The 16,036-nt window shown below is 50.6% G+C and overlaps 1 protein-coding gene across 7 annotated transcripts in view; it reads left to right on the forward strand.

Annotated features, from left to right (window-relative positions):
• The window catches only part of LIMK2 (LIM domain kinase 2), a 68,521-nt gene extending 53,666 nt beyond the window's left edge, over positions 1 to 14,855 (forward strand). For 3 of the 7 annotated variants that reach the window (XM_003826926.5, XM_055105779.2, XM_055105780.2), the window contains 9 exons: positions 492 to 678; positions 1,531 to 1,617; positions 2,323 to 2,454; positions 2,693 to 2,749; positions 5,671 to 5,736; positions 7,059 to 7,233; positions 7,981 to 8,036; positions 9,673 to 9,830; positions 13,070 to 14,855. In XM_003826926.5, the coding sequence (XP_003826974.2) occupies positions 492 to 678; positions 1,531 to 1,617; positions 2,323 to 2,454; positions 2,693 to 2,749; positions 5,671 to 5,736; positions 7,059 to 7,233; positions 7,981 to 8,036; positions 9,673 to 9,830; positions 13,070 to 13,214 (1,063 nt within the window). In that variant the 3' untranslated portion in view covers positions 13,215 to 14,855. Of the gene's footprint in view, positions 1 to 491; positions 679 to 1,530; positions 1,618 to 2,322; positions 2,455 to 2,692; positions 2,750 to 5,670; positions 5,737 to 7,058; positions 7,234 to 7,373; positions 7,446 to 7,980; positions 8,037 to 9,672; positions 9,835 to 11,562 lie in introns of those variants that run through there. The other 4 variants (XM_034949150.3, XM_057301009.2, XM_034949153.3 and 1 more) reach the window with 3 other exon arrangements.
• Positions 14,856 to 16,036: the final 1,181 nt, after the last annotated feature.

The following is a 16,036-nucleotide window of genomic DNA, read 5'->3' on the forward strand; positions in this document are numbered from 1 at the left end:
AACTAGGGAGACAGAGGTTGCAGTGAGCCAAGATCACACCACTGCACTCCAGCCTGGTTGACAGAGCGAGACTCTGTCTCAAAAAAAAAAAAAAATCCCATTTGCTCATTTTTTGGATACTAGTATAACTATCACTCTAAACCAGTTAGTACTTAAATCAAGCAGATATGGGAGATGGTGAATTACCATCTACAGTGTTGTCATATATGTCACATACTGAGCATTATCAGCTAGTAGAATCTAGTTAATTGTTCTATGTGTGATGTATGCAGAGTTCCCATTTTGAATGTGTTTTTACTATGCTTAAATAAATGACTGATGTCAGCAACCCCAAAATGATACATCTGATGTAAGAGCCCCTGTTCCCCAATAATAACATCTAAACTATAGACATTGGAATGAACAGGTGCCCCTAAGTTTCCTTCCTCCAGGGTTTCTTGGCCGGTCTCTGAGGACTACGCATCCCTACTCCCGTCTTTCCTCATCTTCAGGCGCAGTAACAGTATCTCCAAGTCCCCTGGCCCCAGCTCCCCAAAGGAGCCCCTGCTGTTCAGCCGTGACATCAGCCGCTCAGAATCCCTTCGTTGTTCCAGCAGCTATTCACAGCAGATCTTCCGGCCCTGTGACCTAATCCATGGGGAGGTCCTGGGGAAGGGCTTCTTTGGGCAGGCTATCAAGGTAAGCGCAGGCAACAATTGCTTTGCTCTTCTGCCCCCAGTCCCTCTGTCACTGTCTTTCGGGGATTTCTCATCACTTGGCCCCACCCCACACCATGCAGGATGCCAGGCCTCCTTCCTGGCCTTGGGTGTTGGTGTGAGAGGTATCCTTCACCCCCACCCAGGCCACCTAAGGTCAATGTTGCTGTTACAGTGAGCTTGTGGACCTGGAGATCCAGGTTGGGTTGAGCTGTGCCTGTGGCCCTCCTGCCTCCAGTCAGTGGGTGTTTGTTAGGTGCCTGCAGACCTCAGTACCGGGCATGCTACAAGGAGCACACAGGGGAATGGCTCCTGCCTCCCTGGTGAACAGTCTCAGGGACTAACCTCTCTCTTTCTCTCCTCCTCCTCCTCTTCTGCTGAGAACTGGGAGGGGGGGTCAGGTAAGACGTGTGTCTCAGCTTGCAGGGGCAGCAGGGCTGGAGAGCTCACCCCCGATCCACCCAGCTCCCTGGTGCATGTCTTTGGCACTGACCTTCCTGCCCCCAGACTTCTGTTCACTCAGGAGACTCACTTCTATGCCAAATGACCAGAGGCCCTGCTTGGCTTGGCAGCATCCCCTCCTGCCTTCTTCCCCACTTCCCTTTTCTGGGTTCTTGCCTGTCCTCTGTGCATGCCCAGCTCTCCAGGAAAGAGGGTATGCTTCGTCTGAGTCCCATGTTGCTCCACGCTGCATCTTCCACACATGAACTCTGTCAGTCTGACCCGGCTCAGTGTGCCCTCCAAGGGATGGGATGGCCAGCTGCATAGATTTTCTCAAACAGTTCTCCAGAACTTCCTCTGGTCTCAGCACCATTAACAGTCACCCTCCCTGTAGGTGACACACAAAGCTACGGGCAAAGTGATGGTCATGAAAGAGTTAATTCGATGTGATGAGGAGACCCAGAAAACTTTTCTGACTGAGGTAAGAAGATGGAGGGGGCCCGGGAGGTTGGTGTCACCATTGGAAGAGAGAAGACCTTACAAATAATGGCTTCAAGAGAAAATACAGTTTGGAATCACTGTCTTAAAGACTAAGCAGAAAAGAGCCCTAGAGGAATATCCCACTCCCTCTAAATTACAGCATAATTATTTGTTCAATGAACACTTACTAAAAGCAACACAAACAGGGTACAAGGGATGCAGTAACAAAAGATACAGGGTTCAGAAGAGCTCTCAGGTTATGAGGATGATGGACATGAAAACACTCCAATTTAGTACAACTCAATGTTATAATCCTCACCTGAACGCCCTGCTAAGGGAGCCTGGAGGGGAGCTCCCTGAGCACTCACACTCCTTGGGCATTTACAGTTTTCACTACCCCTCCCAAGTTACTTCATGGAGTAACTTAAGTTGGGGACACCTGTGGTCTGGGTATTGCCCTCCAAGCCACTTGGCCACTCCCACCCCAGTTCCCCCAATGCAGTTCCAAGGGTAAGGCCTATGAAGCCATCTCCATCTATATGGTGGTGGTCTTCCCTCATCCTGATCTTAGTGCCCTGTCATATCACAAGATAGGCGGTAGGGGATACAGGTGGTAACACTTGTCAAGCTGATTCCTTGGAGGGAAGAGGTAAGGAAGACAGTGAGAAGTTAACCACCAGCTTTCCTTGGCTTCCCCCACCCCCAGGTGAAAGTGATGCGCAGCCTGGACCACCCCAATGTGCTCAAGTTCATTGGTGTGCTGTACAAGGATAAGAAGCTGAACCTGCTGACAGAGTACATTGAGGGGGGCACACTGAAGGACTTTCTGCGCAGTATGGTGAGCACACCACCCCATAGTCTCCAGGAGCCTTGGTGGGTTGTCAGACACCTATGCTATCACTACCCTAGGAGCTTAAAGGGCAGAGGGGCCCTGCTTTGCCTCCAAAGGACCATGCTGGGTGGGACTGAGCATACACAGGGAGGCTTCACTGGGAGACCACATTGACCCATGGGGCCTGGACCACGAGTGGGACAGGGCTCAACAGCCTCTGAAAATCATTCCCCCCATTCTGCAGGATCCGTTCCCCTGGCAGCAGAAGGTCAGGTTTGCCAAAGGAATCGCCTCCGGAATGGTGAGTCCCACCAACAAACCTGCCAGCAGGGCGAGAGTAGGGAGAGGTGTGAGAATTGTGGGCTTCACTGGAAGGTAGAGACCCCTTCCTATGCAACTTGTGTGGGCTGGGTCAGCAGCTATTCATTGAGTTTGTCTGTGTCACTGAAACTGACCCCAGCCAACTGTTCTCAGTTCACAGCCCTGTTCTCAAAGAATTACACATCTCTAAAGGCAAACAGGGCACGGACAAGGCAAACTGGAGAGGCAAACTGTAGCCTGAGATGGCCTGGGCTTGCCATCACAGGTATTCAGGTGCTGAGGGCCCTTAGACCAACTAGAGCACCTCACTGCCTAGGAAATCAATGAAGGGGAAATGAGTTCTAGCGGAGCCCTGAAGGATCAGAATTGGATAAAGTTCTTATTGGCAGAGAGGCACCAGGATTGAAGCGACAGGAGCAAAGACCTGGGAGGAAAGAGGAGAAAATCATCTGTTTTACCTGGAAACAAATGATTCCAAGCATAGAAATAATAACAGCTGACAAGTACTGAGTGCCCTCTATATGCTAGGCACTGGGCTGAGGGATTAACATGCATGTGCATGTTTATTCCTCATGACAACCTTGGTTTCCAGATAAGCTGGACTGGAAAGGGACAGAGCTGGGATCCTGGGCTAATCAGTCTGGTCGCCAAGCGTGAGACTTTAGCCACTGCCCTTCACATGGGGGTCCATGAAAATAGTAGTAGTCTGGAACAGTTTGGGGGTACATTAGGGTCGCTGTGTTTTAAGCTAAGGAGTCTGGACTATATTTAGGAGACAAACGTAAAAGAGTTTTTTGGTTGACTGGCTTTTTGGTTTTTTTGTTTGTTTGTTTGTTTGTTTGTTTGTTTGTTTGTTTTCCTGTTTCTGGGGCTTGAATCAGGAAGGAGGTTTTTTTGTTGTTGTTGTTTTGAGACAGGATATTGCTCTGTTGCCCAGACTGGAGTGCAGTGGCACGATCATGGCTCACTACAGCTTCGACCTCCTGGGCTCAAGCAATCCTCCTGCCTTAGCCTCCCAAGTAGCTGGACTACAGGTGTGTAATACCACACCTAATTTTTTGAATTTTTTTTTTTTTTGGTAGAGACAGGTTCTCACTTTGTTGCCCAGGCTGATCTCAAACTCCTGGGCTCAAGCATTCCTCCTGCCTCACCCTCCCAAAGTGTTGGGATTACAGTTGTGAGCCACCATGCCCGGCAGGAAAAGATTTTTAAGCAAGAAAGCTTAAGAGCTGTGGTTTTTCCAAAATGAGTCTGGGCTGGCACAGTGGCTCATGCCTGTAATCCCAGCACTTTTTTGGGAGGCCGAGGTGAGTGGATCACTTGAGGTCAGGAGTTTGAGACCAGCCTGGCCAACATGGTGAAACCCTGTTTCTACTAAAGAAAAAAATGCAAAAATTAGCTGGGCGTGGTGGTGCACGCCTGTAGTCCCAGCTACTCAGGAGGCCGAGGCAGGAGAATAGCTTAAACCTGGGAGGCGGAAGTTGCAGTGAGCCAAGATCACACCACTGCATTCCAGCCTGGGTGACAGAGTGAGACTTCATCTCAAAAAAAAAAAAAAAGAGAGACTGATATGGTTAGTACATTGGGGTGGAATGCGGAGGGTCCAGGGAATGGAGACCTGCATAGGGGGCTAATGAAACATTTCAGATTTCTGAATTAAGGTAGTGGCTGTGGGGACAGGAGCCTGGGAGGCAGGGTGGAGTCAGAATGGAGAGACTGGTTGGCAATGAGGGAACAGGAGGAGGAGGAGTTATGAGTGGCTTGAGGTGTCACTTACCAGACATTTGGGGGATGGGGGATAGCCGTCATTGTTGAGCAACTGGTTTGGGAAGAGCTAGCATTGATCCCTGCTGTTCTGTGCTAGCAGAACCTATCAGCATCTTCTGGGCAGGAAACTGGCTCCATGAGACTGGCTTAGGGAGAGGCTGCTAGTCACCTAATCTGCAGAGAAGGGGCAGCTGGAGCTGTGGGACAGAAGAGGCATCCATGTAGCTGGTGGGGGTGTCTCAGCTTGTGAAGAGGAGATGGCTTTGAGCAGGGCTGACACTGAAAAGGCTGGAAGAAAAAAACAGACACACAAGAGTCTCAGGATCAGGTAGCATAGGAAAGTTGTGGACAGTCTTTGAGGAGCACTTCCTCAGGCAGGCAGGCAGGCAGGTCATGAGCTATAGCGATTCAGGAAGAGCTTCCTGGGTGTGTGAGCAGCTCCAGGAGCCTAAGGGATGAAAGCAGTATTGCAGGGGGCTGGAGAGCAGGGAGTGGCTTCTTCTACATTTGCAAGGGAAGGAGAAAGGAAGTTGCTCCTGAGAGTGATAAAGAGTCAGTGGTGGAGGCCTGGAGAGGGGACATAACAAACAAATTTGTTGACAAACATTTTGGTAGGAAGGGGGAGAGCTTAAAGTTTAGACAGTGGGGAAGGTGGAGTCTTAGAGGAGGTGAATGTCTGAAAGACAGAGCTAGCTGGAGCAAGAAGTCACTTCTCTGTTGCAGGCAGGAAGGATCCAAAGTGGCTCAAGCCAGAGATTGGGAGAGTGGGGAGGAGGGAGCAGCCTGGATCTAAGTAAAATGGGTAGAGGTTGAGGGGGTGCTGCAACGGCCAGGGTTTTCTGAAGTTGGGGACATTAGGAGAGAGCTGTGAGGGCTTTGGCCAGCCACTGTGCTAGTGATTGGTGAACCAAAGGATGGGCAGGAGATGGCAGCAGGGAAGCAAAGGAAGTCCAGGCTTCCTGTTGGTATTGGGACAAGGGAGTGGCCATAGGAGGCCCTGGCCCTGTTGTCCAGGTTGGGTTCTGAAGCTGGGTGGGCATGGCCTGGTAGGAGAGCATCTATGGCGCCCAATTCCAGATTCAGGGTCTAGTTGATTTGCTGGCCCTGTAGCCTCAGCTCATGCTTCTGTTCCAGGCCTATTTGCACTCTATGTGCATCATCCACCGGGATCTGAACTCGCACAACTGCCTCATCAAGTTGGTATGTCCCACTGCTCTGGGCCTGGCCTCCAGGGTCCTATCCTTCCTGGCTTCCTTGTCACAAAGGAGGCTGACTTGTCCCCTCTGGCTAGAGGGCAGAGGTGTTGCCTAGGAGCTCCTATCTTTCCCTTCCTGCTTCTTCCAATGCCCTTCTCTGTCCTCTGGGAGCTCCGAGACACACACAGACATAATTTCACCTTCTCTCATTAGCAACCTTTGAAATAATTTGATTAGAAGGGACTTCAGAAGTTTGTTGACTATATGTAGAACCCTGTCGTTTTACCTGCTTTTGCCCCATAGTAGTCTTGTAAAACAGTTCATTGCTGACCCCATTTTACAGTGGTGGCACCTGAAGCCTCAGCCTGAGGCCACCGAGCTAGTAAATTTACAGGGACCAGTTTGAGACCAGCATTCCTCCCACTGCCCCTCAGCTGTGGTGGTTACAATGTTGTTTGTCTTACTGACTTGCTATCTGGCTTCCTGGGTGTCTACCGGCTGGCCCTGGCTCTGCCCTCTAGACCCACACCACGCAATCTTCATTCCTTTCCCACATGACTGCCCTGTAGCTATTCAAAGAGCTTGTCTCCCCCAAGTCTCCCCATCTACTGCCTCCACCTTGCCTTTTTCTGTCTTATCCTGGTTCTAGCCACTGCCTGAAATCATTTTAGGAATAAGACAGGACAGGGAAAAACAAAAGCAACCCCCTGTCCCACCTCTGAGTTCCACTCTCCAAGTCCCTGAGCCTCACCTCCAGGGCTCCAGTGGCTCTGCCATGAACCCACTGTGGGCTGGGAGTCTGCTGTGCACAGATACCAGACCCTCAGAAACACAAATGCCAAGTGTGTCTGTTTTTTTTGTTTTGTTTTGTTTTGTTTTTTAGATGGAGTCTCATTCTGTTTCCCAGGCTGGAGTGCAGTGGTGCAATCTTGGCTTACTGCAGCCTCTACCTCCCGGGTTCTAGTGATTCTTCTGCTTCAGCCTCCCAAGTAGCTAGGACTACAGGCGTGTGCCACCACGCCCAGCTAATTTTTTTTGTGTGTGTATTTTTAGTAGAGACGGGGTTTTGCCATGTTGGCCAGGCTGGTCTTGAACTCCTGACCTCAGGTGATTCACCCGCCTCGGCCTCCCAAAGTTCTGGGATTACAGGTGGAAGCCACCGTGCCTGGCCTGAGTGTGTCTATTTGATAGAGCTTTCTGCTCTGATTCTCCCTTGCTATACACCTTTTCTCCCCTTCTCAGTGGCTTCTCTTGCCTATGCTTCCTCCCCAGGGCCAGGTTTGAGAACATCCCCATGAAGTCCTGACCTGTCTTTTATCCTACCAGGACAAGACTGTGGTGGTGGCAGACTTTGGGCTGTCACGGCTCATAGTGGAAGAGAGGAAAAGGCCCCCCACAGAGAAGGCCACCACCAAGAAACGCACCTTGCGCAAGAACGACCGCAAGAAGCGCTACACGGTGGTGGGAAACCCCTACTGGATGGCCCCTGAGATGCTGAACGGTGAGTCCTGAAGCCCTGGAGGGGACACCTGCAGAGGGAGGACAGATGCTGCCCTTGCATCAGAGCCCTGGGAATTCCAGGGGAGGCCTGTGAAGCGTAGGACCGGATACCCAGAGCTGAGGATATTTTTCCCTTGCCAGGTGGGGCCTCACGATTTAGCTCCTGAGCTCAGGGGGCTGGGAACTGATCAGTGTCCCATCATGGGGGATAAGGTGAGTTCTGACTGTGGCATTTGTGCCTCAGGGATCGCTAAGAGCTCAGGCTATTGTCCCAGCTTTAGCCTTCTCTCTCCATGGTGAGAACTGAAGTGTGGTGCCCTCTGGTGGATAATGCTCAAACCAACCAGAGATGCTGGTTGGGATTCTTGAAATCAGGGTTGTAAGGCCTCAGAAATGGTCTGAATACAATCCATTTTGGAGTCTGAGGCCCAGAGAAGTTCAGTGAATTGCCTAGGAGCATACAGCTGCCTAATGGCAGAGCCTGGATGAACCCTAGTCTGGTTCTTTTCCACTTTAACATGCAGTTTCATCCTAGGCAGTGTTATGTTATAAGGGCTCTCCAAGGCAGGTCACCTAGGGCTGAGGAAGGACTATTTTCAGGTGGTGTCTGCGCAGGACAGCCTGTGGGGTGTCCCTACAGAACCTGTTCTAGCCCTAGTTCTTAGCTGTGGCTTAGATTGACCCTAGACCCAGTGCAGAGCAGGTAAGGGATGTAAACTTAACAGCGTGCTCTCCTGTGTTCCCCAAGGAAAGAGCTATGATGAGACGGTGGATATCTTCTCCTTTGGGATCGTTCTCTGTGAGGTGAGCTCTGGCACCAAGGCCATGCCCGAGGCAGCAGGCCTAGCAGCTCTGCCTTCCCTCGGAACTGGGGCATCTCCTCCTAGGGATGACTAGCTTGACTAAAATCAACATGGGTGTAGGGTTTTATGGTTTATAACGCATCTGCACATCTTTGCCACGTTCGTGTTTCATTGGTCTTAAGAGAAGGACTGGCAGGGTTTTTTTGTTTTAGATGGAGCCTCACTTCGTTGCCCAGGCTGGAGTGCAGTGGCACAATCTGGGCTCACTGCAACCTCTGCCTTCTGGGTTCAAGTGATTCTCCTGCCTCAGCCTCCCAAGTAGCTGGGACTACCGGCACACACCACCATGCCCGGCTAATTTTTGTATTTTTAGTAGAGACAGGGTTTCACCATGTTGGCCAGGCTGGTCTTGAACTCCGGACCTCAGGTGATCGGCCTGCCTCGGCCTCTAAAAGTGCTGGAATTATAGGCGTGAGCTACCTCGCCCGGCCAGGTTTTTTTTTTTTTAGTTGAGGAAACTGAGGCTCGGAAGAGGGCAGTGGCTTGCACATGGTCAATAAGGGGCAGATGAGACTCAGAATTCCAGAAGGAAGGGCAAGAGACTGTTCATGTGGCTGTCTAGCTAGCTCTTGGGCCAAATGTAGCCCTTCTCAGTTCCCTTCAAGTAGAAGTAGTCACTCTAGGAAGTGCCAGCCCTGTGCCAGGTACCACGTGGACAGAGTGAGGAATCTTGGAAAGATTCCTACCTTTAGGAGTTTAGTCAGGTGACAGCATATCTCAGCGACTCACACACACACACATTCAAAGCCTTCTGTAATTCCTACAAAGTTGTGAGGGGTAGAGGAGAGGAGAGACAAGGAATGGTTAGGATAATGAAGGAATGTTTTGTTTTTGTTTTTGTTTTTGAGATGGAGTTTCACTCTGTCATCCAGGCTGGAGTGCAGAGGTGCAATCTTGGCTCACTGCAGCCTCCGCCTCCCAGGTTCAAGCGATCCTCCTGCCTCAGCCTCCCAAGTAGCTGGGACTACAGGTGTGCGCCACCACGCCTGGCTAATTTTTGTATTTTCAGTAGAGACAGGGTTTCGCCATATTGGCCAGGCTGGTCTCAAATGCCTGACCTCAGGTGATCCACCCACTTCAGCCTCCCAAAGTGCTGAGATTACAGGCATGAGCTACCGTGCCTGGCCATGAAGGAAGATTTGTTTTAAAAAATTGTTTTCTTTAATATTAATTGAACACCTCTGTTCAGAGCACTGGGCTGGTGCCAGAGGGTTTCAGACATGAATCAGATCCAGCACCTCATAGAGCCTTAACTCTGGCACACACACACAGCCACAAGGAGACACAGACAAGGCAGGGTGGGATGAGTGGAAGCTAGGAGCAGATGCTGATTTGGAACACTTGGCTTCTGCAGTGAAGCCCCATCTTAGTCCTCTTCAGTAACCCAGCTCTCAGTGGATACAGGTCTGGATTAGTAAGATTTGGAGAGATGATTGGGGATTGGGGAGAGCTCTCTAACCTATTTTACCACCTCCTCTTCTGCCATTCTTCCTGTCCACATCCCAGCATTCCTTTCCCTTGCCAAGTATCTGTGGCCTCTGTAGTCCTTTGTAAACAGCTGTCTTCTTACCCTACAGATCATTGGGCAGGTGTATGCAGATCCTGACTGCCTTCCCCGAACACTGGACTTTGGCCTCAACGTGAAGCTTTTCTGGGAGAAGTTTGTTCCCACAGATTGTCCCCCGGCCTTCTTCCCGCTGGCCGCCATCTGCTGCAGACTGGAGCCGGAGAGCAGGTTGGTATCCTGCCTTTTTCTCCCAGCTCACAGGGTCCTGGGACGTTTGCCTCTGTCTAAGGCCACCCCTGAGCCCTCTGCAAGCACAGGGGTGAGAGAAGCCTTGAGGTCAAGAATGTGGCTGTCAACCCCTGAGCCATCTGACAACACGTATGTACAGGTTGGAGAAGAGAGAGGTAAAGACATAGCAGCAAGTAATCTGGATAGGACACAGAAACAGCCATTAAAAGAAAGTTTAACAGATGCTTGAAGGCAGCATGTTCATTAAGAGTCATCACCACTCCCTAATCTCAAGTACCCAGGGACACAAACACTGCGGAAGGCCGCAGGGTCCTCTGCCTAGGAAAACCAGAGAACTTTGTTCACTTGTTTATCTGCTGACCTTCCCTCCACTATTGTCCTGTGACCCTGCCAAATCCCCCTCTGCGAGAAACACCCAAGAATGATCAATAAAAAAGAAAAAAAAAAAAAAAAAAAAAGAAAGTTTAAAAGAAGGAAATTCACCCAAACCATTTGAATACAGTAAGTGTATTCATCTTTCGATATTCCCCTGTCCATATCTACACATATACTTTTTTTTATAGTAAATAGTTCTGTATTTTGCCCTGCATTTCCCTTGTGTTTACTATCCAGTCTTCCTGTTTATCATTTTTGTCGACAACATGAAATTCTATTGAGAGACTGTCTGAACGTATTGTAATGTAGATGTTCAGGTTTTTCCAGTTTCTCTTTACAATAGGTATTTAACTACAGTGAGCAGTTTTATGCATTTAGCTAATTTCTCCTTTGAGGAAGTATTTTCAAAATTACCTGTATTCTTCTCAGGTAATAATTTCATTATTACCAAAGTTACCCTAGGTCTTTTCAAGTGTGTGGTTAAAAAACTAGAATCTGGCTGGGCGCGATGGCTCACACCTGTAATCCCAGCACTTTGGGAGGCCGAGGCTGGTGGATCACCTGAGGTCTGGAGTTCGAGACCAGCCTGGCCAACATGGTGAAACCCCATCTCTACTAAAAATACAAAACTTAGCCAGGCATGGTGGCAGGTGCCTGTAACCCCAGCTACTTGGGAGGCTGAGGCAGGAGAATTGCTTGAACCCAGGGGCGGAGGTTGCAGTGAGCCCATATCACGCCATTGCACTCCAGCCTCGGCAACAAGAGTGAAACTCTGTCTCAAAAATGGGGTTCTTTTCCTGCCATCAAAAATCATGTTTAAAAACAAGTTCAAACATTACCAAAGTTTATAGCACAGGAAATACGTCTTCTGTAATCTCCCTTAACCAATATACCCCTCAACATTCTCCTCACCCCCAACTCCACCCTCCCAGGATAACCAGTTGGGACATAATCTTTATTTAAAAATGGTTTCCGGACAGAGAAAGCGCTTCGGCGGCCGCAGCCCGGGCGGCGGCCGCAGGGGACAAAGGGCGGGCGGATCGGCGGGGAGGGGGCGGGGCGCGGCCAGGCCAGGCCCGGGGGCTCCGCATGCTGCAGCTGCCCCCGGGCGCCCCCGCCGCCGCCCTCGCCGCGGAGCCGTGCGGAGCGGAGCCGGCGAGCTAACCTGAGCCAGCCGGCGGGCTTCACGGAGGCGGCGGCACAAGGAGGGGCCCCACGCGCGCACGTGGCCCCGGAGGCCGCCATGGCGGACAGCGGCACCGCGGGGGGCGCGGCGTTGGCGGCCCCGGCCCCCAGGCCAGGCAGTGGCGGCCCAGGACCACGCATCTACTTTCAGAGCACCCCCCCGGGGCCGCAGGAGAGGGCCCGGGCTGCGCGGATGATGAGGGCCCAGTGAGGCGCCAAGGGAAGGTCACCATCAAGTATGACTCCAAGGAGCTACGGAAGCACCTCAACCTAGAGGAGTGGATCCTGGAGCAGCTCACGCGCCTCTACGACTGCCAGGAAGAGGAGATCTCAGAACTAGAGATTGACGTGGATGAGCTCCTGGACATGGAGAGTGACGATGCCCGGGCTTCCAGGGTCAAGGAGCTGCTGGTTGACTGTTACAAACCCACAGAGGCCTTCATCTCTGGCCTGCTGGACAAGATCCGGGCCATGCAGAAGCTGAGCACACCCCAGAAGAAGTGAGGGTCCCCGACCCAGGGGAACGGTGGCTCCCATAGGACAATCGCTGCCCCCCGACCTCGTAGCAACAGCAATACCGGGGGACCCTGCGGCCAGGCCTGGTTCCATGAGCAGGGCTCCTCGTGCCCCTAGCCCAGGGGTCTCTTCCCCTGCCCCCTCAGTTTTCCACTTTTGGATTTTTTTATTGTTATTAAACTGATGGGACTTTGTGTTTTTATATTGACTCTGCGGCACGGGCCCTTTAATAAAGCGAGGTAGGATACGCCTTTGGTGCAGCTCAAAAAAAAAAAAAAATTATTTCCAGCGGTCCACATTAGAGTTGAAATTTTCTGGTGGGAGAATCTATACCTTGTTCCTTTATAGGCCAAGGACCGCAGTCCATCAGTAACACCAGTGTAAGAGCTTGAGGAGAAATTGTGAAGCTACACAGTATTTGTTTTCTAATACCTCTTGTCATTCTAAATATCTTTAATTTATTAAAATATATATATATACAGTATTGAATGCCTACTGTGTGCTAGGTACAGTTCTAAACGCTTGGGTTACAGCAGCGAACAAAATAAAGGTGCTTACCCTCATAGAACATAGATTCTAGCATGGTATCTACTGTATCATACAGTAGATACAATAAGTAAACTATATTGAATATTAGAATGTGGCAGATGCTATGGAAAAAGAGTCAAGACAAGTAAAGACGATTGTTCAGGGTACCAGTTGCAATTTTAAATATGGTCGTCAGAGCAGGCCTCACTGAGGTGACATGACATTTAAGCATAAACATGGAGGAGGAGGAGTAAGCCTGAGCTGTCTTAGGCTTCCGGGGCAGCCAAGCCATTTCCGTGGCACTAGGAGCCTGGTGTTTCCGATTCCACCTTTGATAACTGCATTTTCTCTAAGATATGGGGGGGAAGTTTTTCTCCTATTGTTTTTAAGTATTAACTCCAGCTAGTCCAGCCTTGTTATAGTGTTACCTAATCTTTATAGCAAATTTATGAGGTACCGGTAACATTATGCCCATTTCTCACAGAGGCACTACTAGGTGAAGGAGTTTGCCTGACGTTATGCAACCAGGAAGTAGCTGAGCCTAGATCCCTTCCACCCACCCCATGGCCCTGCTCATATTCCACCTGCCTCTAATTTACCTCTTTTCCTTCTAGACCAGCATTCTCGAAACTGGAGGACTCCTTTGAGGCCCTCTCCCTATACCTAGGGGAGCTGGGCATCCCGCTGCCTGCAGAGCTGGAGGAGTTGGACCACACTGTGAGCATGCAGTACGGCCTGACGCGGGACTCACCTCCCTAGCCCTGGCCCAGCCCCCTGCAGGGGGGTGTTCTACAGCCAGCATTGCCCCTCTGTGCCCCATTCCTGCTGTGAGCAGGGCCGTCCGGGCTTCCTGTGGATTGGCGGAATGTTTAGAAGCAGAACAAGCCATTCCTACTACCTCCCCAGGAGGCAAGTGGGCGCAGCACCAGGGAAATGTATCTCCACAGGTTCTGGGGCCTAGTTGCTGTCTGTAAATCCAATACTTGCCTGAAAGCTGTGAAGAAGAAAAAAACCCCTGGCCTTTGGGCCAGGAGGAATCTGTTACTCGAATCCACCCAGGAACTCCCTGGCAGTGGATTGTGGGAGGCTCTTGCTTACACTAATCAGCGTGACCTGGACCTGCTGGGCAGGATCCCAGGGTGAACCTGCCTGTGAACTCTGAAGTCACTAGTCCAGCTGGGTGCAGGAGGACTTCAAGTGTGTGGACGAAAGAAAGACTGATGGCTCAAAGGGTGTGAAAAAGTCAGTGATGCTCCCCCTTTCTACTCCAGATCCTGTCCTTCCTGGAGCAAGGTTGAGGGAGTAGGTTTTGAAGAGTCCCTTAATATGTGGTGGAACAGGCCAGGAGTTAGAGAAAGGGCTGGCTTCTGTTTACCTGCTCACTGGCTCTAGCCAGCCCAGGGACCACATCAATGTGAGAGGAAGCCTCCACCTCATGTTTTCAAACTTAATACTGGAGACTGGCTGAGAACTTAAGGACAACATCCTTTCTGTCTGAAACAGTCACAAGCACAGGAAGAGGCTGGGGGACTAGAAAGAGGCCCTGCCCTCTAGAAAGCTCAGATCTTGGCTTCTGTTACTCATACTCGGGTGGGCTCCTTAATCAGATGCCTAAAACATTTTGCCTAAAGCTCGATGGGTTCTGGAGGACAGTGTGGCTTGTCACAGGCCTAGAGTCTGAGGGAGGGGAGTGGGAGTCTCAGCAATCTCTTGGTCTTGGCTTCATGGCAACCATTGCTCACCCTTCAACATGCCTGGTTTAGGCAGCAGCTTGGGCTGGGAAGAGGTGGTGGCAGAGTCTCAAAGCTGAGATGCTGAGAGAGATAGCTCCCTGAGCTGGGCCATCTGACTTCTACCTCCCATGTTTGCTCTCCCAACTCATTAGCTCCTGGGCAGCATCCTCCTGAGCCACATGTGCAGGTACTGGAAAACCTCCATCTTGGCTCCCAGAGCTCTAGGAACTCTTCATCACAACTAGATTTGCCTCTTCTAAGTGGCTATGAGCTTGCACCATATTTAATAAATTGGGAATGGGTTTGGGGTATTAATGCAATGTGTGGTGGTTGTATTGGAGCAGGGGGAATTGATAAAGGAGAGTGGTTGCTGTTAATATTATCTTGTTTTATCTATTGGGTGGTATGTGAAATATTGTACATAGACCTGGTGAGTTGTGGGACCAGATGTCATCTCTGGTCAGAGTTTACTTGCTATATAGACTGTACTTATGTGTGAAGTTTGCAAGCTTGCTTTAGGGCTGAGCCCTGGACTCCCAGCAGCAGCACAGTTCAGCATTGTGTGGGCTGGTTGTTTCCTGGCTGTCCCCAGCAAGTGTAGGAGTGGTGGGCCTGAACTGGGCCATTGATCAGACTAAATAAATTAAGCAGTTAACATAACTGGCAATATGGAGAGTGAAAACATGATTGGCTCAGGGACATAAATGTAGAGGGTCTGCTAGCCACCTTCTGGCCTAGCCCGCACAAACTCCCCATAGCAGAGAGTTTTCATGCACCCAAGTCTAAAACCCTCAAGCAGACACCCATCTGCTCTAGAGAATATGTACATCCCACCTGAGGCAGCCCCTTCCTTGCAGCAGGTGTGACTGACTATGACCTTTTCCTGGCCTGGCTCTCACATGCCAGCTGAGTCATTCCTTAGGAGCCCTACCCTTTCATCCTCTCTATATGAATACTTCTATTGGGTATCCTGGCTTGCTTTCCTCAGTGCTGGGTACCACCTTTGCAATGGGAAGAAATGAATGCAAGTCACCCCACCCCTTGTGTTTCCTTACAAGTGCTTGAGAGGAGAAGACCACTTTCTTCTTGCTTCTGCATATGGGGGATGTCGTAGAAGAGTGACCATTGGGAATGACAATGCTATCTGGTTAGTGGGGCCTTGGGCACAATATAAATCTGTAAACCCAAAGGTGTTTTCTCCCAGGCACTCTCAAAGCTTGAAGAATCCAACTTAAGGACAGAATATGGTTCCCGAAAAAAACTGATGATCTGGAGTACACATTGCTGGCAGAACCACAGAGCAATGGCTGGGCATGGGCAGAGGTCATCTGGGTGTTCCTGAGGCTGATAACCTGTGGCTGAAATCCCTTGCTAAAAGTCCAGGAGACACTCCTGTTGGTATCTTTCCTTCTGGAGTCATAGTAGTCACCTTGCAGGGAACTTCCTCAGCCCAGGGCTGCTGCAGGCAGCCCAGTGACCCTTCCTCCTCTGCAGTTATTCCCCCTTTGGCTGCTGCAGCACCACCCCCGTCACCCACCACCCAACCCCTGCTGCGCTCCAGCCTTTAACAAGGGCTGTCTAGATATTCATTTTAACTACCTCCACCTTGGAAACAATTGCTGAAGGGGAGAGGATTTGCAATGACCAACCACCTTGTTGGGACACCTGCACACCTGTCTTTCCTGCTTCAACCTGATTCCTGATGATGATAATCTGGACACAGAAGCCGGGCACGGTGGCTCTAGCCTGTAATCTCAGCACTTTGGGAGGCCTCAGCGGGTGATCACCTGAGATCAAGAGTTTGAGAACAGCCTGACCAACATGGTGAAACCCCGTCTCTACTAAAAA

This window comes from Pan paniscus, chromosome 23 (assembly GCF_029289425.2).
Source record: "Pan paniscus chromosome 23, NHGRI_mPanPan1-v2.0_pri, whole genome shotgun sequence".
In the NCBI taxonomy this organism is placed as follows: Eukaryota; Metazoa; Chordata; class Mammalia; order Primates; family Hominidae; genus Pan; species Pan paniscus.